Source organism: Serinus canaria, chromosome 2, assembly GCF_022539315.1.
Source record: "Serinus canaria isolate serCan28SL12 chromosome 2, serCan2020, whole genome shotgun sequence".
Lineage (NCBI taxonomy): Eukaryota > Metazoa > Chordata > Aves > Passeriformes > Fringillidae > Serinus > Serinus canaria.
In genome coordinates, this window is record NC_066315.1 from 16,776,238 (window position 1) to 16,803,642 (window position 27,405).

Here is a 27,405-nt window from a genome sequence, read left to right on the forward strand (position 1 = left end):
TTTCAGTTGTTAAAACAGCTCTGCAAGAAACACTAACATGAAGGACATTGTGGTAAGTCTGAAATTTTAGATACAGGGAAGCCAGTTGCTCATAAATAGTTATAAATAGTTACCTACTGATAACTTTGGCACCTTCTAAGAGCATTTTTCCCCTATTGCAGATAGTCTTCATTACTTCCTTTCAAAGGCAAACCAAGAAGAGCAGTAATTCTGTGTAAGGACCAGGAGAGGCACTTCTTGTGCTTGTCCCTAGACCTGGTCACCTAGCAAATGTGGAGTTTTCCACAAATGCACTGCTTTTTCTTTTGCAACAAATTACTTAGGCCAGGGATGGAGCTGAGAAACACCCACAGAATTTTCTCATGGGTACGAACAGCACAGACTGCACTGAACACACATAGTGACATCTTCACAAAGGGGAGATCCCTGGCCACGCTTTGCACTGATGCCAAAACCAAGCTCTCTATAAGAAGATGTTAACCAATCAGTGCTTCTTAAAATAATTCAGTCATAGATTTTTTTTGTTACAATAAACCATTTGTAATGATTATGCCTGTATTGGGTTATCAAAATAATGATTAGAAACATGAAGGAATGGGCAATAGGTCAAGGAACAGGCAGAAACTGCTGAGGCCACAACAGTAGAAATTTCACTCCAGATTTCATGCACATTTCATCACTGCAGAACCTACCCAAGGTGCATCTACCTGGGAGGTCCACCAGTTTTCCAATGCCAAAAACCACTTGCAAAATGACAAGAACTAGTGAAAGTTTAAAATAAGGTTTGACCCAGACTTACCTGAGTAAGTGGCTCAGGAGGAGGTGGTGGCGGCGGTGGTGGAAGTTCTGGTTCAGGATCCGGAGGTGGAGGGGGCAAATCATCCCCAAACTGTCCAGTAATGGTAACATAGGGACTTACTTTAGAATAAATGTCATTATTCAAGCCTGTTGAGGGCTGAGTGACTGCACTTTGCTGGTTGCAATAAGATGTTTTCTGGGCTTGTAAAGTTTTCTGTTCAACATCATTAAGGTCTGCTACAAGATCAGCCATTAAAGCGTCCAGGTCTTTGTCCTCTAGGGCATTTAGCGATTCTGTAAAGAGAACCACAGAGAGTGAGTGCAATGCAAAGCACTGTTTCTAGTTCAGCAGAGATTAAATTGCAGAAGGCATGGGTACAGGGTCATAGGAAAGGAAACAACATTTTACACGGGTTCAAAAAACAAATGTGCTTTTGAAACAGCCATTAATCTGGCCACACTCAGAGTACAAGGAACTCCAGGAATACAAACTAAACAGGACAGGAAGCTTCAGTTCCAGTGGCACAGTCTCAGGCCCTTATGATGTTACAAACATGGCCCTGATCCAGCAAGGTCACTGGGTACATGCTTAGTGATATGAATGCAAGAAATTCCATGAGCTCCCATGAGGCTGTAAGCACATACATAAATGTTTAGCAAGTCCTGGAACAGCACACAACAAACCATGTAACTGAGGCCTAGATCAAGAACATCTTCGTGTATTATTGTTATTCCACAACTCTAAAATTAAAATGAAGCAGAATCAAAGAATATTAAGAGGCAAGAAACTGCATGGTATCATCTGCAGCACAGCAGTAATTGTGTGATCTGTGCATGCCACATGGGTGGTACATCACATATGCTTTTGAGGCTCCTTTAAGCAAGGAACAAACAAAAAAGTCTCTTTTAAAAGAAAGTGACTTATAAACCAGATAGAAACATTGTAACTTTTTCTTTCTGATTTCTACTTAGAGGAGAAAATAAAATCCTATACATCCTATCACATGTAATGTGTGGTTGTTTGAACTAGCCATGGTGTAAAGACATACTGTAGGATGCTTTAGCTTTCTAGAAGAGAAGGGTTCTTTAAGATTGAACAGAGTCAGTTTAAATATCTTTACAGAGTCCAGTTAAGAAATAAATAAACAAATAACTGGGAAAACCTTTTAGTGAGATTTTGAAAGGGCTGAATTGGACACTCAAAAATGCTAATATAGTCCAATAAAGAATAGTAATTCATGAGACTAGATGTGAACATGTCACTAGGCCATCTCAGTTTACTCTGCTCTCCCTGTTATGTCAGTATAGTATTTAATAAGTTTTTCTTTACAGGGAAAAGTTGACTTATGATGCTCCCTATTAATATAGTTCTACCTCTTTGCTGACAGAGTCTTTAGGAAGCCCAACAAGGAACTGATCCTGGGACAAAACCAACTCAGGCAAACAACCAGACCTCAGTCAAAAAAACCAAACAAAAACCCCCCAAAAAAACCAAAATGCAATCGCAAACAAAATCAAAGGAAGGGTTTTGACTTCAAACTCAGACAAATCCCCCCATTTGTCAGCCTCAGCAAGCAGCTGTACACGCAAAAGTGACAGTGCAAACCAAAATGAGAATAAGCACTGAAAGGTGGAAGCAGCTGAAGCTGATCATTCTACTGGACAGAAATGCTTACGCAGCTCTGACATCACACTGAGGAACTTTGTCTTTCACCAAGTTAAATCCTTACATTAAAAAGGTTACATTTCCAAAAGTTATTTGGGAGACTTCTGAAGTTGGTTCTCCTCTGCACACAGACATTTTTAGAAGTCTGACTTCTATTTAAACTCCTATTTAAATGCCCCAAAAAATTGTTCCCTTTGAAGTTTCCTGAATTGAAACACAAAAAAATACCCCCCGCCTCCAGCAAAACAGGGTTCTTTTGTTTGGTTTGGGGTTTTTGATCAAGGATATGTAAAGGGTTTCTTCTCATTTGTTGCTGTGAAGTATTTTAAGCAAGTATAAAAGGCATGAAAGAGTCCATTCAGTCCATACTTACCATTTAAATCTTTAAAACCAACTGTAAAGCTACATTCGTTGTTGGACCCTTTGGGGCATGGAGGTGGTACAGTCTCCACTCCTAAACTCTGTTAAGGTAGAAGAAAAACAGGAATCTGATGATATTGTAATGGTAATTACTATTACATACATTAACACTTGACAACCAATTACCTGAATTTATCTAATGAAATAAATTCTTCTTCAAGAACAGAATAACACAGACTGGTCTCTGAGATTATGCTGGACTGGTAGACTAACTAGGGCCAGGACAGGGGTTCAAGCACTCTCCCACAGCCATGGCAATGGATTTACATACATCTCAGTCCAACGCTGATGGCAGCAACGCCTGTCAGGCAACACCTGGGTGAGCTGTGGGGAACAGCAGAGAATTGGACTGTTTCTACTCGAGACAGTGGGAAAAGCCAGACTGATTTTCAGCTTCCTTGGGTTTTTTGAAGGGGGGGGTGTGGAAAGAGTTTAACTGTGTACACATTTGAGCCACAGTGTCATTTTCTTTCCAGAGTGCTTTATTTACCAATATAAATGAAACCTAGCTGTTGCTTTCTCCTGTTGGTTGAAAAAAACCAAAACCCAAATACAACAAACAAAACCCCATGCTATTGCAATGTAAACTGCAAACCTGTGTAAATAGAGATTCCTAGTTTGCAGCAGAAAAGGCCAATTCTGAATTTTCATTTCTTTTTCAACCCTTTCATACCATGTAGAGGTATAAAAGGGTTGCATGCTTCCATCATTTACACTTACTTTAGGAACTGATAGACCAGTGAAAAAGTGTGAAAAACTATCTACAGTCTTGTTTTGAAAGTTAAGAGTCCGAGGGAATTAACAGATCCAGTTCACTTAACCGAAAGTCTTCAGGCTTTCTGACACCCCTGCCTTCTTCTCCTACCCCATGCTGATGTGAGATGTGATGCCAGCACTTTAGAGAGGAGGAGAAGTCTGTCCTAATTTCAGGAAGACCCTGTCCCAGCCAGAGCTGCACCAGGGAGCTCAGAGACGAGAGACTCACTCTCTTACACTCTTTGCACCACTGTTCTTGTAACACTGCTGTGTCCAGTCTGAGGAGGTAAAATTTATCACAAGCTGCCTTTTGTTCTTTTGAAGGCATAATAATGAACTGAGATTACCATAAATACCTCCACATATATATAAATACACAAAATAAATAGGGACATTTACAAAAAGCCCTAAAAAGCAGAAAGGCTACCGAGGGACAAGGTATTGTGATTTGACAGCTAACAACACCATGTGAAATCTTGGCTTTCACCCAGTTTAAACACAATTTCTATTCTGGGCCTCAGAATTATTGGTATTTATTTTGTCAAGCACTGGTACTCACCAAGAAGAAAGACCCCCTCAAAACAGAGGCTGTAACCAAACTCACACTTCCAAGATGATGACTTAAGTGTTTTCAATCATTCATTTATTAAAATACAACAAATGTATTCTCTTTGTAGATTTTTTTTCTAGAAATAAAAATTCTCCTTTCATCAGCTTTTGCAGGAAGTATTTCATGATTAGAGCTTTAGAAAAAGGCCCATGCTGTTTTATACTCTCAAGAGTATATTCTGCATTGGGAACAAAAACTCCACAAATTTTTGAATACTACCCTCACTGCAGCTTAATATTTTGCCATATCTAAAGAATCCTTTAAACATATATTCAAAACGTTGCTTTCATTTTCAAAGTTCACATTTGATACTCAGGCTACATCCCATTTAGCCATGTATGCTAAGTATTCACACCTGAAAATTCAGACTCAAACTCTTCCTGTTTTCACAGAATCATTTAATTTCTTTGGATCAAGTCCAGAGGAATTTAAATTGCTGGGCTGGGGTTTTTTTCAGAAAATGTCTTTCATAAGCAGTTAGGTCACTTTAACAACCAGCCCTGTACTGATATTACCTTATTCTTTGGGCCACTTGTTTTAACTTTCAAGCAGAGAAATTTAGCTGAAGATTTACAAGTAATGTAACTGTATTTATTCAGAGTGGAAGTGCACAAAAAATGTAGAACAGTTCCCTGTTCTCTCTAACACATAATAGCTACTTTTCTAATCTTGATGGGAAAAAAAAATTATTTACCTGAGTCAGCATGTCCATCTCCCCAAGTAAATTGCTGAACATTTCATCTAGATCATCACAGGTTTGCTCCATCTGAAAAAAAACCCCACAAACAAGAAGTTCATTTCAGTTCATTTCCAAGCCAGCAATGGTTGAAACCAGAAGATACACAATGCTCTTTTATATTATGTTCACAAATAACTTTAAAACCATTGCTCATGACTTGCAAAAACCTGAATCTATACCTTAGAAGTATCTACTAACAGTTCAGAACCCTTACACTGTATATGCTAAAGCACACACCTCAGATCTATGCTCATAAGGAGTTCCAACTACCTCCTTTTATCATTTACATTTCATACAAAGTCACCTGCTAATAAACCATGGTTGTATCTTAAACATAAAAAAAATGCAGCCTGAGAGAGGGAAATGAAGTTTGATGCTGAGAAATTCCCAAATGTTTCATCTTGAAAGCCTTCTTCCTTTGGCTCAGATAACTAATACTACAGGAATTTATTGGGTGTTATCAGGTATGGTTATGTGACCAACTTTTTGGCTCAATATTTCTCCATTTTTCTTTCAATTATTACTGCACTGAGAGAACTCCAGTCTTACCTAACCTCAAGAGATGTGAGGAAGCTCCCTGAGACAAGGAAAATGGGTACATGCTGCATGACTGTCGATGGCAGTGCTTGTTGCAAGAGGGCAGTGCGAGGACAGGATCCCACACCAGTGGTGCTCAGCTATGGAGAAGGCACAGCTTCTGTAATAATCCTCCTCATCATCAATCTGTTCCTTTGCAGGGAAAGAAGCAGTGTAAAAGGGTATCTGCCATGGAATGCTACCAGAGACAAGGACTAGAAACATCATTTTATGAAGAGGCTCAAGCCTGCAAAGGGTTGAGAACAGTGGTACCAAACACATATAACCGGGGTTCAAACTAAGGCCAAACTTTAAACATGTAAGTAGTCCTCTCAGTTCTTCTGTATTGCATTTTGTGACAAGGTTTGGGGGACAGGGGGGCATGGCTACAGTGGTGACTTCTGTGAGAAGGAAGTTCTCCCCACATCAGAGAGGGACAGGAGTTTATGGTGGCTCCAAGACTTGGCGCTGACCAAAGCTGAGACCATTGGCAATGCTGGTGGCACCTCTGTGACAAGGCACTTAGGAAGGGGTAAAAAATGCTGCACAGCAGCTGTGGAAGAGCAGAGGGAAAATACAAACTATATAACCCTGCAGACCCCAAGGTCAGTATTGAAGGAGGGAGAGATGTCCCAGGTGCTGGAGCAGAGACTCCCCTGCAGGCCATGGTGAAGCAGGTTGTTCCCCTGCAGCCCATGAATGGCCATGCCAGAGCAGATATCCACACTGCAGCCTGTGGAGGTCCTCCTGCCACAGCAAGTGTCATCTTGGTTTTTGTTTTTTTTTTTTTTAGTTTTTAATTTGCAATCAGACAGAAAAAACATATCACCTTTCAAAAATATTCACTGGGCTGATAATCCTTATTTATGTGCTTCAGTGAAATCCCCATATCAAGTGAGGGAATGGGGCCTCCCAGTACTGTTAGAAAATACTAGAAAAATCTTCAAAAGTACATCAAAATCTTGCTCTGATGCAGAAGAAAAGTAATAATGTGTCTGCAGTCTGGGTTACTGGTAGGACCTGTGACCCCACGAAGGACCCACACTGGAGCAGGCTGCTCCTCTAAGACTCCACCTTGTGGGAAGGATTCAGGCTGGAACTGCTGCTGAAGAACTGCAGCCTGGGGGAAGGTCCCAGGTTGAAGAAGTTCATGAAGGACTGTCTCCCTTGGGAGGGTCCCCATGCTGGAGCAGTGTGAAGAGGAAGGAACAGCAGAGATAAAGCATCATGAACTGACTGCAAACCTCACTCCCCATCCCCCTGTGCCACTTGGGTGGGAAGAGGTAGAAGAGTTGGGAGTGAAGCTGAACCTGGAAAGAAGGGAAGGGTGGGATGAAGACCTTATTTGTTTTCTTCTTATTTTGCATTATCCTACCATCTTTTTAACTGGCAGCATATTAATTTAACTTCCCTATCTTGAACCTGTTTTGCTCAAAGGTAGCTGGCAAGTGATCTCCCTGTTTTAACCTCAATCCATGAGCTTTCCATTGTAATTTCTCTCCCTGTTCTGCTGAGAAGTGATAGAGCACCTGGGTGAGCACCTGGTAGCCAGCCAAAGGCAACCAACTGCAGCACCTGACAAGATGAGAACCAGGCTGATGCAAGAAAGCAACCAACTGAGGACAGGAACAATTCTAATGACTACAAAGACTGGTAAGAAAAGAAAACCAGCAAGTTTCCTGTTCTTCAGTTTTAATGCTTTTCTTTCAATAGAGCATCTTGAGTCATGTAACTATTCTGTGGATAAATTATAAAGGTCACTAAACCCTTAAATCAGTATCTGTTTTTTGAGAATTGTGATGCAACTAAACAAGGCACAGCAACAAAGAACTGAACTTTCAACTCTCACATTTCTCTCACATCCCAGAAATCAAAGACTTAAGGATTTGGGAACTGAATACTCTTAAAGACATTTTCATAGGATGTGGTTGATAGAGCTGAGGGCAACCGTAGCCCAGCTGTGGAGATTGCACAGCTCTGCCCAAGGAACAAAAATCACACAGGACTGAGTGTGTGGAGAGTTGAAGTCATCTTATCTGCTTCCTTTCCAGCTGCCAGATCCACACTGGATGGCTCACTCACTCTCTCTGTTTGTACCACACTTCTCACACAGAGCCTTGTACACGACATTCTGGTTTTGTAGACTCAGCTGCATGCCAGTGGCATATGATTACTGAATCTTAATTCATTTATTTGGATCAACAGCTGTGCAGCTTCCTACACACCTGGCACTTGGAGAATCAATTTTCATGGAAAGGCTAGATCAAATGGCACTTCTTTGATCAGGCAGAGTGAAGATACATTTGTTATGTGACAAAAAATGGAGCAGCAGTTCATACTGACAAGTATCTCATCAGTGTTTAAATAATGCTGAATAATTTTATGTTTTCCTGTTTTCTGATTTAGGAGATCAAAATATCTTCAAAGGAAATCTTATCAGCTCCAGTTATTTGTATGTTTTTGGTAGATTTTTTTAAAGCACTAGTTACATCAACTTTCAGGAAAAGATCTTCATACAAGTTCTTCTGACAAACTGAAATCCTCCTTTACTCTATTTTTACAGAACAGAAATATAAAAATGGCAAAAAAATTACTTGAGCTGTAACCAGTTGCAAGTTCATATCATGAGGAGTAGTAAGAACTGTCTAAAAAGGTAAAAATCAAACCTAAGGACCTTCCTCAGTAATTAACATCATAAACAAAAAAGATAAAGTCATGTTGTCATCAAGCCACTGCCTGTACTGGTATTTTATTTTCTCTTGAATTTTTATTGATTTGGTTTAGGAAGACAAAATTGTTATCATAATCAACAAATGTGCTGAATTTTTTTTAAGTTAAAACTGAATGATCAATTAAATTAGTATAAGAAAAAACTCTTGCCAAGAGCTAGAACAACTTAAGACAGAAATATGAGTCCACCATAACACGGAATTGCAGAAGACTGTCCATACACTCTTCTTCTCTCCACTTTTATCCATTTCTTTTTTTGATTGCCACGATAGAAAGAAACAGATAAGAAAACTTGCAGGTTTGGAAATTATCCTGTTGGATGTTGCTGCATTTTGGATCAGCAAATTTTTCTGAATTTTACAAATAGCCTTGAACTTATTCAAACCAGAAATTCAAGGTGAAATGTATAGGTGAATTAACACAACAAAGCAAAAGATTTAGTGAAGTGCCCAGAAGAACACTGAGCTTCATACCCAGTCCTACGCTACTGTAACTTTTCCATCAGGTTTTTCTTTATTCTGTACTCATACTAAGAACTCTTAAAATCACTACTGACTACAATAAATCAAACAGAAAAAAACCCCTAACCAAAGAGAACAGTACTTTAAATTTCCCAGACTATGCATAAGATTTTAAGTGGAGAAAAAAAAAGAGTTACAGAGCCATGTCATGTAGGTAAGACAGAGAAAAGAAAAGGAAGAGAAAAAAACAGAATTTAAATAAAATGAAGAAATTGTGGTTGACACAAAAAAAACAAGGTGAGAAGGGCCTTGTGGGAAGCCATATATGGGAAATGTACGCATTTTTTAAAGTGACTGATTTTCAAACTGATGCCTTCTGGACAGTAGCACAGTTAAAAGTACTCCTTGTTTTTTATTTCTCCCCTTTTCACATTCTCAAATCTTCCCTAAGCTCTTATAAAAAACTTTTTAAAAAGTTTTATTTAATACTCTTATCTTTTTCATATCTAAGAGATTGGGACATTTTCTCTTCAACTTCTTATTCTAACTTCCAATGAGTGTCACTTTTAGTTTAGGTAATACATAAATATTGACTCATTAATTCACCCCACTACTTAATGGAAGTCCTGCAGAACTACTGGATCTATTAATTTTTTTACCTTCCCAATTAAGATAGGATATTGAATTGTTTGATAGAATCTTTAACACTCCACAGGAAGAGTAAAAACAGTGGTACAAAATTCACCCTGCTTAAAAAAAAAAAAAAAAAAAAAAAAAGAACCTATTTAAAAAAGAAATTAAATCAAAAAACGCAGAGCGACCGCAGAGTGTACATAAAATAACACCAGATATGGTACTATACAAAGCAGATTTTGAACTGTTAGTATTTTAGAATCTGATAGTTCTGAGAAACACTCAAAGCTATCCCTGTTCACAGAAGAGCAGTGTAAGTCTCGTGGTAACAAGAAATCCGCCCTGAAGAAAGCGTTTGTAGAACGGAACAGGAAACACCAAAACATTATCATCTCAGCAACTCAGCCTCAGCAGTTTGACCAACAAAAAAAAGAGTAACACCATGATATCAGAAGATGAAGACCTGGAGGGTATTCATGCTATGAACAGTACCAGGAACCAGCCCACTCAGTGGTCTGGCACACAGTTACAGACACACTCTTACATTCAAAGCATTGTTGCTATTCTTAAACTGCTACATACGTAAGTAGCAGAGATAAAAATACATGAAGCATATTTTGACAAGTCACATAGAAACATCAAAAGCACACCTTCAGGTCCTAGTCTCTGCACTACAAGGTGTAAATGTCAGAGTACCAGGACCACCAAAATGAACACTGTTTGACTACCCAGGTGACCACTAACAGCACAGCAACCTCCTGCTATTGCTTAATGCTTAAATGCTTTCTGGAGTGGAATGAAAAAAGTCTTTATTTTAGAGAGGCTCCCTCAGGAGTAAATTGCTCAAATCAGAGATTCACCCCTGTGTACTACAGACTACACAAAGTAGATCATGCAACAGCAAAGACAGAAGATGGAAGAAAACCAGGGAGGCAGGATGAAAGTGACAGAGTCCCACCATAAAGTGAAGAGCTGGAAAGAGAATAACTGATTGTCACAGAAAGCAGGTATGAAACCAGTGCAATAAAAAAATGCACCAAAACCTAGGGGAAAGTTACTGAGGTACCATTTCATCCTGATTTACAACACAAATTCAATGGGGTAGTAAATGAAAGTCCAAATAAGTGTTCCAGGGAAACATGCACGGTGTAACGATGAAACTCATCATCAAAACTGAGTAAGCAAGCTGAGGAGTTGGTTTTCTCTACATGCAGTTGTGGCTAGAAGTGCTAACATAGCAGAGAGCAAGGATGATGAACCTCATGTTTTAAGACCTAAAATAAAGACTCCACTGATTTGGAACCAGAGTAAAGCTTTCACAACAGACAGGTTACACCATACCTTCCAGCATGAGATTTCTTGCCTCTTTCTGAAGTACATGATGCTAGCCACTGCTGGGGATAACCTTCTGGCCAGATGGACTGCAGGTCTGAAACAGACCTAACTAGGCTCCTCACAGTGATTTTCCAGTTAGATGTCAAGGAAAATCTCACACTACAAACATCTCTCATATACCTAATTGAGCCAGGATGGAAGTTCCTTAGCCAGCTATTTCCTCACATCTAGTAAAAAATCCTTTACAGACATTTAGGCCCCCTTTTATGAAGTAAGGCACAAGAGAACATCTGTCTCTGCAGACTTCAGCCTAGAGGAATGTAATCCAACTAGTTACTAATTCTAGTAGATATAAGAATGGAAATTGAAGTTTTGGATTGATACAACAGAAATGGTAGCTGACCCCCAAGGTTTCAAAATCACAATCAAATTTGGTAATTAGCATGTTGACTTTCCTCTTTCTTACCTACATGACAGTGCTCTGTAACTCTCTTCTGCTTTAAAACTAGCTCATATTTTGAAAAGCATGGATCAAAAGCAATTAGACTGCTTCCAGCACTGTACTTACCTAGCATTGATAAGCACAGTATTTTCCAATAAAAAGCTTGCACACACTGATAATTCTGAAAGCAGTTTTTTGCTAATATTCACTATTCTGGGAAATGTGGTGTGCCAATAACTGTAGGCTTATCTGCAGCTGAAGTTACACTGCATATTTATCTCAGGGCTGTGTGACATGCTATAACTCCATTGATGAGGGAATAAAAGTGACACACTAAAACACAAGTAGCTTCAGGAAGACTGTACAACTGCAAAGTATCCTTATTAGATAATAAATAAATGACATCTGGCTTTGGATGAACATTAATGTGGCAGAGAAATACAATCAAGAGAGTCCTACTCTAATGTTAACATGAGCTCATATTTTACTAATAGAGCTCATATTTTACTAATACTAGAGCTCATATTCTACTAATTCCAGAATCACCCACCCAGAGGTAAACACAAATACTGTTAGATAAAAGCACCCCAAACTCACAGATCCTACTCATGTTTCACATAAATTTTAACTATGCCATTTATACAATTAAACCTGTTGAAAGCTTGTTCACTTTTTTGCCATTTTGGAAATACACAGACAGGAACAAACCTACAGTGAGGACTGATTTTGGAAGAAGTCTTTATTAGTCTAAAAGTCACAGATTTCATAGACCTGAAAACTACACTGGTTCACTTAAATGATGGCAGCAGTTGTACTTGACACTTGTTTTGCCAAGATGACAATAATAATTTAAACACTACAGGAATTCCTATGCCATCTTTTTCATTGATATTTGAGTACTCCATTTTCAGAGAGAGTGACACAGGGGGTGAGGAGGATGGGGACAGACAGACAGACATTAAATATGCCTGTAAAGCACCACAGCATGTTGAGTGTGAGGCCATCCTCCAGATGGTGCTGCCTCAGCATCCATCACCTCTGTGATGGATCCCCACCATCCCCAGCCTTCCCCTCTCCCCCCATGCACTGCCCCAAACACAATTTTTTTTTTTAACATCCTTGTCAAGAGTGGTGTCTGGGAGAAGCAGCTGCAGGTCCTGTTCTGAGGGTGAGGCAGGATGGCAAGATCAGTGAATGGTCACTGAGGCTCACTTAAGCGAAGCTGAAAGGAACAAGGCACTACCTAAAACCTTACCCACAGTAGGACAGGAAGGAGTTACTCAAGGCCAGAGGAGGGGGTTAGCAAAGGGCTCCTGTTCTGCAAGAGGACAGGAAAAACATTTGACCTATGGCTGAGGTAAAGGGGTATAGAAGGATATGGCATGCAGGCTGGGTGTGAGACTCCTCACTAAGATCCTCTCCCCAGCAACTCTCAGGCACACACACAGTCTGGATGCTGGGCTCCAGAAAATGTAATCCAAATATTCTCAAGCATCTGGGGAACTGTGAGTTAAAAGCACCTTATGAAAGGTTGGGGAAAAAAACCAACCCAGTGTAAAGTACATATGCAAGGAGGAGAAAGCTTGGGAGCAATTTCTACATAGCAGAACTGCACTTTGTACCTTCCTGTCAGCTCCCAGAGGGGATTGTTTCTATGGAAATCAAAACAGTGCCACTTCAGTTCATTTTTATACAGTATTCTCATATCAGTCAATGTGCTTCAGTCTGGCTTGTGGGTTTAAGAACATGAAAGAAATACAGCTACAGTTCAAGTCATCTTTTTCTTTTGTCACAGAATGATTTACTGCAGAATGGTCCAGTCTGGGGACTTTCTCCTCATGACCCATACAAGCAGGGCAAATTGCACAGAATAAAATGGTAGGAGAAGACATATTTCCAGCCCTGTGCCTTCACCCAGACTGGTAAAAGAAACAATTCCCTATTTTGTGCCAGATTAATGGCACACAGGAACAATATTTCCATTCTGCCAACATGTCTTCTCCTGGAAAAGGCAGAAGGCTGGGTGGGAATGTGTCCCCTGAGCTCATGAACCACCAGCTTACCCAGACTCATCCATTTTGAGTTGATAACATGCCTACTTCAGCTCTACTCAGGTATAGACAACTTCAGACAGACAAGTTATCAGAACTCAGCATCAGAACCTCAGTTTTAGGTTCCCCCTTCCCTGACACGATGGCAGGGCAGAATAGCAAAAGAGTAATGTAACCCTGAGTAACAGAAACTTCCACATTCCTTCCCATAATCTGCAGCTTGTTGATGCTGGTGCAATGTTCTCCTTCCTGTTTTTTTTCCTGTTACCCAACACTGCTGTCCAGAACTTAGATGATAACAAGAGACCTGTCTTGTACTTCAAACAATTGCCAGCAAAATACAATAATGCAATAATGCAATTTTGATGTTTAGCTTCACAGTTCATGAAGTATACTGATACCACATTAATAGATTGTCTAACAAGTAGACAAGGAAACCCACAGATGAGAGAGGAAGGCACACAGTGGGGCAAAATGAGGGAAAAATCCTTCCCCTCCTCAATTCCCTATAGAATCAAGAGATGCTAAAAGTGTGGACTAGTGAAAATAATAGCATAAACTTAGGAAGAGGAAAAAAGGAAAGAAAAGTTACAGTACCAAATTTGAGTGCAGGAACTGCTATGTTGGATAGCCAATGAATCAGCTTTTCCAACATTCACTTCCTCCCACAGTGAGCCACTAGGTAAGCACAAGATTTGCTACAAAGGTCCATGACACAACTGTCTCCCCATACAAATAATTTATTCCTATTTATTTCCTATTCTCATTGGCAAAAACTCTAAATCATTTTCTTTCTTATAGTCACATGTTCTTGCTACTGCCAGAAAAGCTTAAGCGATGGCACACACATGGTATGGGAAAGGAACACTGAAAAAGGAAATGACACTAACATAAAATGCTCTCACAGAAAGAGTGAAGTAAAGGGATGCATTAGTAATATCTTATTGAATCCATCTGTTTATTTTGTACAAAGTTCATATATTAAAATCAAATAAATCTAGTAATGCTTTAATATGGAATTATAGATATTTCGCCAAAATACCTTGCTCGGTAACCTAGTGAGTAGTAGAAAAATTAAATGAAGATTTTTTTACAAATCTCAGTTTTATGACTGACTGAAGTGTCAGGTACAATTCCAAGGCCCACTGCTAACTTTTCACCTAGCAATTTTTCTTCTTTCAGTCTATACAATGCAGTGATTACATGCAGCTTTAAGCAGCAGGTTTCAGATGAAGATGTGCAAGGAAAAGTGGAAACCTGGAGTCCCCACAGAGAGGGCCTTGTATTGGTATGGCAGTGGTTGCTTTGTCACAACCCAGAGAGCCATGAACTGACTAAAAACAGTCATGAGAAGAAAATGCCACAAAAGGAACCTTGTGACATTTCCATCCTTACACTCCTCTAAGGTTTTCCATGAGAAGGAAATGTCACTGCCTCCCTCTCTTTTTCCTTCAGAAGTGGAGGACGGATGGAACAATGCTGATCTGGTCACATCAGCAACTCCATCATGACACAGGGGAGACAAAAGAGGCCAATCTAATGACAGATATGAAAGACTTTGCTGGATTTCATGCAAGAACATAGCCCCCATGGGACAGAACTGAAGTTAAGTTTATGATGGATTCCTTCCTAGAACTGGCATCCAAAACCACTGGCTCATTAGTATTTGCTCTCTCAAACATTAGCTCTGTCACCTTCTCCTCAGTCATGAGGATATGGTCACCAAAGCAAAAAACTAAGTTGTAACCACAACAAGTGTTTGTGAATGTTATCTGTGTTCATGGTTTTGGCACACATTCTTGCTTGGTCAAGGCTGTCTCAGGTACTTATGTCCTCCAAGGCCCATTACAGCAGATATTTCAAATACATTATTTCATCAAAAAGCAAAGAGAACAGTAATGTATATTTGACTGGGGGGGTATTTTTGTGTGTGTTTTTGTCTTGATTTTCTTGTTTTTATTTTTTTTTTAAATTTGCAATCAGACAGAAAAAACATATCACCTTTCAAAAATATTCATTGGGCTGATAATCCTTCTTCTTTATGTGCTTCAGTGAAATCCCCATAGCAAGTGAGGGAATGGGGCCTTCCCAGTACTGTTAGAAAATTCTAGAAAATTCTTCAAAAGTACATCAAAATCTTGCTCTGATGCAGAAGTAAAGTAATCATGTGTCTGCAGTCTGGGTTACCCAGTGAGAGTACCAAAATGGATCAACTAAGGCCACCAAGGAGCATATTTCATTGCTGCTAACATGGACTTGATGCCAGCAGCTTAAATAACCATTCTGCTGAGCTTCTTAACTCTCCTGGTGAGTTGCCTTTGAGGCAGACACATAATTTTGCCTAAAATTGGGACTCCAATGGTAATTTGCCATTTTTATCAGCAAAAGCATCCAGTGAACGCCTGTATGATTGATTTTAGCTCCTAGTGATTCTCTCTATGCTTGATGGACCAGCAATGCTGCTAAAGCAGATTTGCTCCCCTTCCATCCTCACTCTCCCCAACAAGTGCAGGTACAATGACAAGATTTTCACCAAAATATTTACTTTATCAGTTGGATTGTCTGAGGACAAATGAGGCCTTTCCGTTGGTAGTGACACCAACCATGCAGGGTGTGCTCATCACTGATAGCAGACCCAGAGAGTTTTATCCCTCAGTGCTGATGTCACACGGCACACTTTAGATGACAAGCAAATACAGAGTGAAAGCAAAAATGGAAATGCACTGAGATACACCCAGTGCAAAACTTCTATCAGATGTGATTTTGTTTGCATTTCTAAATGGAGCAGCAGAGAAAAATTTGTTTTGTATATACACTGAAGGTTGTCCTTCTTCTAGGATTCATAATGCATCTACTCCCCAAAATACTCCTAATACTTCTAATGACTTTAGTCCTTATCTATTTGAGCCTAAATTCATAGCATGCTGAATCAATGTTCAACAAGAAGAAACAGAGCTGTGTGCAGGCTGGCGTAGCTCCTGGCAGCAAAAAAATATGAGAGCAATTAGCCAGCCACAAATCTAAAGGGTACTTTACTGGAAGAAAGTCTTTGAAACTAATGACAGACCTAAAACTTTTGAACTGTCATTACCAAACTAGTCTGTGAATTCTCACAGTAAAATTTTAAGTCAGATTAAAGTCATCTGTTCTTCCTTTTCATTCAAAACCCAGAAGCAATACAATAAATTGAAACTGAGGGGTGTAAGGAACATATTTGCTGCTGTACTTGCTCAAAAGTGTCCTACAGAGAAGAACATAGCACCCAGTTTCTTTCACAGTACAACATCTATCTTCTACACCGGTAGCTCTGTTGGTAATATCTAGGGTAGCTAGGGATCAATGGTCTGGACAATAAGGAAATGCACCAAATGCCTGTTTTTCCAAGAGCCATGGAACCCTCCTAATCATGGAAAGACATGTGACAGCATTTCTATGATATCTGCATCTGATGTGGTTGTCCCAAGCTCTTTTTAGACAACGAAGGGAAAGGAAGACAATTTTATAGAGCATGATTCATGGCTGCTGCCTAAAACTGTGCCACCAGAGGAGGTTTAGCAGCATCTATCTCTGTGTAAGAGACTGTAAAGGTGACTCAGAACCTCATGTGACTCAGATGCTCATGTCCACAGCTGGATGAGGAGAGTCCTGCCTCTAAAGCCCAAGAAGTGCTTTGGAAGGTCTGCATGGGTGCACGTTGCCATTGCCACTATAGACCTTCCAAAAGAAGGCTAAGGCTTCCCTATTGCTGCAGGCAAATAAGAGGTCTTGTTTTCACTTTAACCCAGATCAGCACCTGACCATGGGAGTCATCATCAGAACAGGTCAGACTGACTTACGACAAAACAATCAAGATATACTGCAACCAAAGATGGAAAAAATAGTCTGTGAGGGAGAAAAACCCATGTAGTTTGCAAAGAGAACAGGAAAGAATAAGGGCCTTGATATCCTAATGATATACAGGAAAACGAAATTCAGCTACATTCCTGTAAAGCAACCCCTGAAACAGAAGCATGCTTTTAAGAAAATCCATGTTCCCAGACCATCTTATCAAGGGTCAGATGTTCATGAATCTGCAAGAAAGACAGGTCCTCTCTTGAACAAGGCAACCCCTTCTCTCATTTGCAGCAGTACTACAGACTGGTAGTGTTCTCACACATTTTTCAGGACCAAAGAGATGCAATGGCTGATCCCTCCATCCACAGGTTGCCCAAGTCCTAACTCTCTCTTCATCACTTAGGGCAGAGTAAGAGAAGGAAAGCTTTCCGCCTCTTCTTCCTCTTACTGCTTTAAAACATTTCTTCCAACAGGAAAGGTGAAACACAGCAAAAGCAAAATCATAATGGGTTGGGTAAATCTTTTTACCTGTAAGAAATCTTGGGGCTCAGTACTGAGCTCAGTTAAATTGTTACAACATCCAACAAGCCCATCTGCTCACGCTGTTGCCTCTTTTGTGCAAATTGTTATGCCACCAAATGTGTTAGTCTCTTTATAAATTACAAGACATCAAGGTTACACCTGATTTACGGGTACATGAGTTATGGAGTGTGATCTACTAGACGCTGCCCAAGTATAGTGACTTTTGATCTGCAAAAAATCAAACTTTGCTGTAATAAACGTACTGGATAACAAAATAAACCAGCATTTCAAAAACATCATACCCTGCTTGAACATACTACACATTGGTAATCACAAATTCCAGCATGAACAATTAAAACACAATTTACTCAATAATTACATTGAACCATCAGTCCTTTTGCCTCCAAACACCAGAACAGTCTGTAAGACCCACAGGAAGTATTTTTAAAAGAAAGAGAAGACACAGGGAATAATTAAATGTTCCTTTCAGTGATAGTAAATTTTTTCAGTTGTATTTCTCAGATGGATCAGAATTTTCTGAGAATAAAGCAAGGACTACTCAGTTATTTATAATACTCCATTGATTCAACCTCCCAAAGACATTTGTATGCCATATTTCAAACCAAATTATTTAAATTTTTAAGCAATACTTGCACAAAGCCTTAAGTTCAATTAAATGTAATACTCTCCTTAGAAAGCTCACTGGGGAAAACAGAACCAAAGAGAACTTCAGCAAAAAGTTTAGCATTCTGTTTTAGATATCAAGTTTTAACTGAAATTCATACTCTTTACAAAGTTACCAGAAAAAAAACCCTGTAGATTTAGTGGAGACAAATGATTAGGAGACTGCACAGGTGGAGCAGGTCAATACTACAGCTCCCTGGAGCACCGGGGCTCACCTATCTGTCTCTAATGACACAGGTGGACTACATCCAGCCCAACTACATTTACTGCACTGCTGTGCAGCAGCAGGGTAATTGCTTAACAGTAAATCAACAAATTTCATGCATGAAATAAGATGGATGCAGGTTTGGAAGAGATGAGAAAACACACAGGTCATGTAATTCATAAAGAGGAACTAGAACCAAAGAGGAAAAATGACTGCCAAAGTTCTGCAAACTGGAGTTCTGAGAGGGAGAGACAAACTGGAGCCAAATTATTCACAGAATCAGAGTCATCTCTGGCAGAAAGTGAAAAGTTTTAAAGTCAAAAAGTTAAGCTGCTAGTTTGGTGGAACCCTGCTTATTTTGCTTATAGGCTGTATTCCTACAACAAAATTTTAATGACAGTTAATACCAGTTAGGCAGCTGGATCATATGCTGCCTAAAGGACACCACCGGTGCCTCTTCCCAGTGTGATAATGAATGGATTTAATAACTTCTCTTTTTGGTGCAGGAGGGATTGAAAAACCACCCCAAGTTTGTGGAGACTGCACTTCAGTTACTTCTCCGTGGTATTCGGCTGAGGGTATCCTGCGGGATGGACACTCTCTGAATCAGGCGACACTTATTAGAGTTTTTCCCTAGACCACGTGCCCAAAGACCACCAGCAGCAGAGAGATGTAAACTGTGTTTCTTAGAAGTCTGTACTGGCTGTTTGGCTGCAACAGCACCACCTTCTACTTAGTTTAAGACTGATTAGCGCATCCACATGGTGTATTCTCTACCCGCTTGGTCCGCAGTTCTCTCCCGCCTGCCTTCCCCTTCCTAACGCTGACCCTGAAACGGGGCACTGCGCGTCCCTCGCGATCCCCACGGGCCTCAGGGAAGCTTTGGTACCCCTGCCTTGCAATGATCAACCCCCTGCTCACTTCCCCCAGGGAGGGGGCACAGAGAAGGTCTGACCCAGCTTAACCCCGCCGAGGGGAACAACCGGCACCGGGACCCAGCACCGCAGCGCGAAACCGCCCGGTCCCGCGGAGCCCGCCCAGGGGTGCCGGTCCCGAGGGGAGCCCGGTGTGCGGGGCTGTCCCCCCGTGGGCTCCCCCAGCGCTGCCCAGAGCGGGGTTTGCCGCACCTCCCACCCCGCCGGAAGCCCTCGGGGTTGGTACGCCGTCCCTGCCCCCTTTACCTTGGCGGGCGGGCGGCGGCTCCGGAGGCTGCGAGGAGGCACGGGGCGGCTCTGCGGGACCCGGCTCGGCTCAGTTTAGCTCGGCTCGGCGGAGCCCGGCGCTGCCGGAGGGAAGTGGGGCCGCCCCGCCGTGCTCGCAGCACCGCCCTCCGCCCCCGGGCTGGCCAGAGGCGGCGGCCGCTGCCCTGGCCGCGTCCCCCGTGCAAACCCGGCCGGACCGAGCAGCCCGGCCCAGCCCAGCCCAGCCCTGCCCGCCCCTGCGCTCCCCTCCCGCGGCCGCTCTCGGCCGGACGGCGCTGTCAGGCGCGCTCAGGTTTTCAAACAGAATTTTGTTTCTTTCCCCTCTCCCTTTAGTGACTCTACATCTTCTCTAATGTGCAAGGCAGCTACTGCTTTCGTGGCATTTTTTTGTCCCTTCGTGCCTTTGGAAGAGGCTGCCTTGAAGGGTACTTAGATTTTATTGACGGAGCAGGAATGATTTTATAACACGTTATATTAAAAAAAAAAAAAAATAATTGGGGAGGAAAAAAATAATCGAGAAGTTTCCATGTGAAGTTTAAAAAGCAAGTGTCAGAAAATTCAGTGTGGCCTTGGAAGCACTGATGTCACCAAGTTTAAGAGAGATTTTGCATACTGTAAGCCATGTGAAAATAGAACTCTCTCTTGATTTAAAATCCTGGTTTTGGTACCTATAGCATTGCCAAAACAATGCTTTTAGCAGATATTTTTTCTTATATATTAAAGCACTGACAGAAAAGTGTATTGAAAAAAAGGTGAAGATGTCACCATCGCCTCCTTCTGTTACTTCAGTTTAGAGAAGTCACCAGGTAGTTCAGCTTACTCTTGTGTTTATTGGCAATTTGTATTAAAGTTCCAGATTTTGCTCCAAAGCAGCCAAGAAATCCCATGTTTCATTCCTCCAACACTGTTGGAGATGAAATAATTATAGCAGAAGGATGGTAGCATTTTAAACTACCACCATGTTTTGCACAGCAAATATGTTTCAATGTTTTGAGGGGTAATTGCTTTGAAAAATTCCAGCTGAGACAGCTCAGCCATATTGAAGAATGCATTCAGGAAATAGTGCATTGTTCTGCTCATGTTATTTAAAAAACCCAAATTATTTCACTGACAAGATGGCTAAAATTTACCAGAGTCTTTAGTGAGGTCAGAGCTTCATTTTTGGCCAGGCACATGAAAATACATCTAAATTTGTCTAACAGCTTTTGTAAAATCATGGACATAGTTATTAAACAATTATTAGTTGAGGAACTTGGGAGTCTGAGATTCCATTGATACTGCATATTGTCTTTGCTGACTTTATTTGCAGTTGCTCCTTTTGATTTTTGGTATCATTATGGTGCCAAGGAAAAATATAATTTCAGAAGAATCGTTGGCAATTATTTTTTTATATTTATCCCAAAGTCAATTTTAAAATCAGCACTTAGCACTGAACACTCTGCATTTATTAAGGAGTAATATTGCATGGTGCATTTTGTTGTCAGAAAGTATATTTTTATTTCTGTATGTGATATACCAATAACATGGTCACACCCTGAATACACTGGTGGTTTCACACTTATTTAGCTGTTGTTAAATACATACCCAAAGCATTTCTTAAGATAACGTAGAAAACATCTATTCTGCTTGTACAAAGTAGCCTTTGTTTGCTCTGTCTCTAGATTTGTTCCTGTCCTCTCCAAGTATCCTGAAAAAGGCTGAGAGAGCTGAATGGCAGTATTTGCATATATTTGCATATATATTGCAGCTCCACAGAGCTCACCTGGCATTGCCTATAAGAGAAACGGTGGAGATAAGAACAGCATACCTCTAGAAAGCAAAGGAAAAGAACAGAAATCCCAGAAAATCTTAAGAGCTATCTATGAAGTTTTTGGTCTGTGTTCAGGAGCATGATGATTGTGCACCAGTGGGATGGGTGGAGGCCATCACGTATTCATAGGGTGGGGGAAATGTTACAGCAGATACGGACTTGATTACAGTGTGTGTTCTAATGTTAGAAAGAAACAAAGTTTGTGGGAAGAGGAGGTAGAAATAAATAAAACTTCCTAGTTTGTTTTCTGTCAGATGAAATGAATGTGCAGCAGAATTGTTCCCCTGAATTCCAGCCCTACATTCTGCCTGCTCTCCTCCAGAAGCTTTGAATTTTCCAATGGGAGGAGGAGACGTGCACTCCACCCATGTTACAGTTGGGCATTTTTCAGCATTGCATGACTCAAGTGCAGTTAGAAACTGTTCTTTTCTTATCTTGGGTGAGTAGATCATTGGGTAGATATGCTGTCATTATACACCCGTTGCTGAGGAAGAAAGAAGAGAGCTTTCTTGACCTCTCCAGTCCTTTTGGATTGCACATCCTAGTGATGTTTCTGTAAAGCAGCAGATAATTTAGAATTAAAGCAGAACATCTGTTTTTGAAAGGGAATAAATAGATTTATTTCTAGTGTCAAGAAACCAACAATCCCTTGGGAAAAAAACCAAAACATTTTACCATAAATGTGTTCCCTTAAATTTTGTTGAGATCACTTTATACACTGATAATAACCACCTGACTTTGTAGAGACTGACCTTAATTTTCTCTACAGGGTAAATGAGACAGTATGCTAAGATCTTACTTGCCCAGAGTAATGCAGGATCAGCCCATAGCCCTCAGTGCTACGAATGGAGAAGTTGCAGATTTGTAAAATATTGCCAAGCCATTGTGCCCCTGGCTAAGATTAAAAAAGAGAGAAATAAATCAGTGTAATTAATTAGAACTTTTGTCATAGCAAAACACTGAGAATCAAAAAGGTTGTTTGTTTTGTGGTTATTCAAACAAAATAACTTTCAGGTGGAAGTATGGAAGTTTTGATCATAGAGGACAAAGGCATAGATACAAGCTACAAGACAGGATTAAAAAAATGTCTTTAAGGCAAGTGATATTTAAAGGCTGGAGTATCCTCCTTTCAAGTAGTATCATGCAGATACTGAAAATCTTTGGTACAATGACTGGATGATCCTCCAGGGTGCATCAGATAAGTTCTTTCATCACGACACTGTTTTTCCAGAAAGCTTTAGGAGATTGCAATTAGTGAGAAGTGACTCACATCACCACAGCAGACTGTAATGTCAGAGCATTCCGGAAAAATGTTTGGCATCTTCTTATAAGGCCAAAAGTAAAAAGTATATGTATAAGGAAGTAGCAATGACAGATTTTATATTCTTCCAACATGTATTAATTATATTTAAGGGTGAGTTTTTTAAAAAATTCATTTGTGATTGTGCAATAAACAGAAGACATGTAAACCCTAAAACTTCCTTACAAGAAAGATGGAAAGCTCTCACTTTAGAGTTTATATCAAAGAAATTACCAAAACATTTAAAATGCCACAGTAAATCGAATTGAAGTACGACTGCATTGTATACAGAAGCTAGTTAACAAGAATATCATATAAAGTTCTTTAAAATTATAGCAAATTAAGAAGCTGAAACTCAGTGTGCTAAAGAGCACCCTGACCCTTCTGCCCATCTTCTCTTCCATCCTTTTGAAGGCATCTTTCAGCAAATCAGAGCTAAAAATAGAATTATTTCTCCATTACTCTTAAGAGGAAAACATTGGTTCTTACAGTGGAAAACCAAAAGTAAAACAAGCCAGTATTTTAACCTGGATGAAAAGCTGGAGAAGATGTTTTAATCTGAAAATGTTGGCAGTGAAGCTGGCAAACTCACACTTTTAACTGCAGGAAATTAGAAGTACTTCTGAAAAGTCTATGATCAAAGCTTAGTTACTAGAATTCTATCCACCATCATAATTTTAAGATGTGTTTCCATTTTTATTTTTCTTCTGTGTATGATAGGGCCTTGACTTAGTCAATGGCTTCCATTTTTGCATCTAGAATATGTTTAGGAAACTATTTAGATATCCAGGATTTACACTGTTAAAACTTCTTTAAGGTCTTAAAGGATTAATAAGTCAGAGATGCCTGAGGGAGACTTTTTGCTGGACTCAATGAGTTTTAGATCAGAGTCTCAGTTTTCCTGCTGTCACATATAAAAATCATTGTGTACATCCACATTTCTAACTGTTCATAGCAGATATCTGTATAAATCCCTTTCTGTTCCTTGTAGACATCTGTTCAAGTCAGCCCCCTTCTTCACTTGTGAGAGCTGAGCATCTAACATAAATTGCAGCTGAGGCAGGAAAAGCCTGACTAACACATCTCATTTATTACCTTTATTAATCTTATGATAAATGAAATCAGCTGCACCCTTAAAAGGAAACCTGTGTATGTCATAGCATGGAATATTGAAATCCCATCTAACTTGTTCCAAGACTTGTTATTAACTAGAAAATTGTAACCTGAGGGTCTTCATTTGAAAATGTCAGCATTTATTATTGATATAATTTCTTTAGCTGTACAAAATAGGCTTTTTGACATTGCTCAGAGCAATGTGTGCAAAAGTTAGCTTAATGAGAAGTATCATTTTAAACTGAGCATTTGATTTTACAAATGCTGTACGTTAGATTTCACATGTATGACAAACTAAGTGTGAAATGAGTAAGGTTTTGAAGCTTCTTACTGAAGTAAATATAAGGTACTTGAAGACAAAGGAAGAGAGAATTATCTTACTTTATTAATAGAAAGAAATTAATTCTATCTTTTACTAATTTAAAGCTATTCAACCCATTCTTTACTCATTTCTTTCCTCTGGGATTTATTTCCCTATGCACTTTTCTTTCCTGATTGTTAATATGTTGTAAGCATGGTTTATACAGGTAGAATATTCTTTTGAAGTTTAGTCAATTCAAAGGTGGATGTGTTAGCTTGTGTGAGAGCAAGCATACAGATTGGTCCTCTGGTCACACCAGTTTAAACTTCCACCTTTTTAAAATAAAGTTTAAGTGTTCTCCATTACCTGCTACACATTGACTGTTTCATTATGTTCACATGAATATTGAATATTTCCCCATTTTCTGGAGGCCCAGGGAGAGCCTTTGGAACACTCAAAAAATCTTCTTTTGACAACACAACAGTAGTTGCAAACAACTTTATTTTGAGATTTTTTTTTTCTGTTGTTCAGGGTTCAACGTAGATTTGTTCCACTCTCTGCCCACTTCCCAGCCATCCATTATTTTCACAGTGACTACAGTACTCTTTGAGAAGATAATTGTCAGCATTTTCTTGCTGTCAGAAATTATGTCCAAAATCTGAGTGTGTATTCTTCTTTTCCTCTCAGCGGGTATTTTATAAGTACAAATGCCAGGTTACATCCTCTTGCACGTTTGATTTTCTGCAGCTGCATGTCAGTATTAGGCTGCAAAGTTTTCTGCTGTGCATCTGTCACTTAGAGCATATGTGTAGTGTGTAACATTTGTCCAGATGTAATATGCATGTAGGGTGAGGGATAGCGTGAGGAAAGCTGCACTATAAACTACCTGTGTGGTTTTTCCTGGTGTGCAGAAGTGCAGAGTAGAGTTTTTGCATAATCACTTGTTTCCCATCTGTGTAAACACTGTCTGCAAGAAATAAATGGAAACCTTCAGAAATAGTCATGTTTTACCCATGAAGATCTTGATAGCTCCTGTAAAAAACATTTCAAGTGTGTGGCACTTACTGCTCATAAGGGGGGAAACTAGAAAGCAGAACTTGCTTTCAGACCATGCACTAAATATGGAAGCAACTGTGAGAAACTATTTTTAAGAGTTTCATCTTCTAGCCCCCCCTGAAAGGGAGGTGCATGTGAAATTAGTTCATGCATCTGAAATTCACAGCTGGAAATTGGCTACATTCAATCCTTCCTGGTAGGTCCTAGTGGGCCAGACCAAGGGGTGCCATAGAAGTGCCAGTTGAGTCTTCAGAAAAAGTACACAAAATGCAAAAATGTAAGGCTAAGAGTTTTGTCATACCCTGAGAGCTTTGACCTGTCTTGGCCAGCTCAGATTATGTTAGATTTGTGTGAGATAATTGTGACAAGACAATATTTAAACAAATATATTCTTTATTTTCCATTCTACCACCCTACCTTGTATGATGAATCCTGAGAGAAAAGCTATGAGCTAGAGCTTAACACACTGCAGCAGGGGTCTCAGCTTTACGTGGCTGCTGATAAATAAGATAGCAAGGGAACTTGCTTATTTCCATATTGTTCATAAAATATTGCCTCCAGAAAATTATAGATTTTCTGAAGGGTAGTATTTACTTTGTTTAGGTAATATACAGCTGAACTCTGATTAAGACTATTAAGGATTTTGAGATCTCTTTTTCTTCAGTTTTCCATGGCCTATAGTTGGTGCTGGTCTGAAACCAAATGCCTATGAGTGAAGCAAGAGTCAAGGTGAGACTCTTCTTCAATGGTGCAAAGAAATTACAATAACCCAGCTGTGGCCAATTGCATCACTTTTACTCAAGAAGCATCTCACTTGATTCACAAGAGCATAAGACAATGAAGGGTTTACTGGGACAGAACTAGTAATCTGTGTTTTCCAGATGAAGCTGGCAATATAGTTTTTCCATATAATACAAGTTGAATATGATCTCCCTTTGAATTTAACAGAATCAATAATGTTTAAAAGAGGAACTTGACAATAGCATTGTGCTTTCTCTGGTAGCTTTTCCTTTTTTTAATGTTAGGAGAAGGCAGTGAATTCTCACTTCCTCTCTAACTGAACAACTTGTGTTTCTACACTGCACTATTGCAATATAGAGTTGTATTATTTTTAGACTATGGTTATAACTAATATATTAAATGCTGTCACATTTCCCTCATATGATAGCTTGAGTGCCCATTTGTCAACAAAAAATAGTCCTGTTGCACAATGATACAGCCATCAGCTGACCAGAACAGAGCTTTCTGTGAGAATAACGAAAAACGAGCTTTGAGCCAGCAACAGGAGTTAAAATCATTCAACAGCTTAGGTATTCCAGCCAGAATTCCCACATGCTTTACTGGTCTTCCATGTTCTTGAGGATCAGGGCTCCTGTGCACTAGCTATGCCCGTGGTGGCAATTTGAAGAGTTTGTTGAAGGACACATTAAGGCAAGATGTGGTTTGGGGTAAAATTTTTGAAGAAAGTATGTCAAATAATATATCTTGAGTTTGAAAAAACTGTTCCTTCTGCTCTAAAAATACAATAAGCATGAAAGATCTTTGGCTGATAATATTTCTCTGAAAGTAAGGAGACTGCTTTCTCAAACAGACTTAACAACTTCAAGCTCTTAAACAGTTTTGTCCAGAACTTACTGGACAAGGGGTGGTTTATGGCTGTATTTCAGCAAAGCAGCTGAGGAAGTGCTTGACCTGTACTCATGATCCTTCTACCATGATTGGTGTTTATGCACTGTGCTTCTTATTCACGTTGTGGTTTCTGATTCTGCTCCCTTTTGCCGCAATCACATTAGTCTTCATCTCCCCTATTACATCTGAACATAATTCAGATTGTGTACTCCTCACATTTCACTCTTCAATAGTATTTTTGCCCATTTTCAAATGAAAATCCTTTGCAGTAACATTTAGATTATCCCCAGCTGCCAGAAACCTTTCTAAGTACAGGTAGCTGTAGTAGAATAGCAAGTATGTGTACTACATTATCCTGGATTTTAAAAAAACCTTTTGCAAACACTTCTTAGAAGGTTCAGATGTGAAAAATAATATGTGGAAGCTGTCCTAAATTTTAATAAATGGGCAAAGAAGAGATGAGGGCTTATGAGCCTATAATGAAAGAGGGGTGGTACAGAACATGGAGAATACATAGAAAAAGATCAGCACT

General features: G+C 39.8%; 1 protein-coding gene across 1 annotated transcript in view; it reads right to left on the reverse strand.

Moving 5' to 3' along the window:
- The window catches only part of APBB1IP (amyloid beta precursor protein binding family B member 1 interacting protein), a 63,755-nt gene extending 43,863 nt beyond the window's left edge, over positions 1 to 19,892 (reverse strand). The window contains exons 1-4 of the mRNA XM_009085884.4: positions 19,644 to 19,892; positions 4,945 to 5,016; positions 2,838 to 2,925; positions 800 to 1,092 (exon numbers count right to left, since the gene is read on the reverse strand). Coding sequence (XP_009084132.1) covers positions 800 to 1,092; positions 2,838 to 2,925; positions 4,945 to 5,016 — 453 coding nt within the window. The 5' untranslated portion in view covers positions 19,644 to 19,892. The remainder of the gene's footprint in view (positions 1 to 799; positions 1,093 to 2,837; positions 2,926 to 4,944; positions 5,017 to 19,643) is intronic.
- Between the last annotated feature and the right edge of the window lie 7,513 nt (positions 19,893 to 27,405).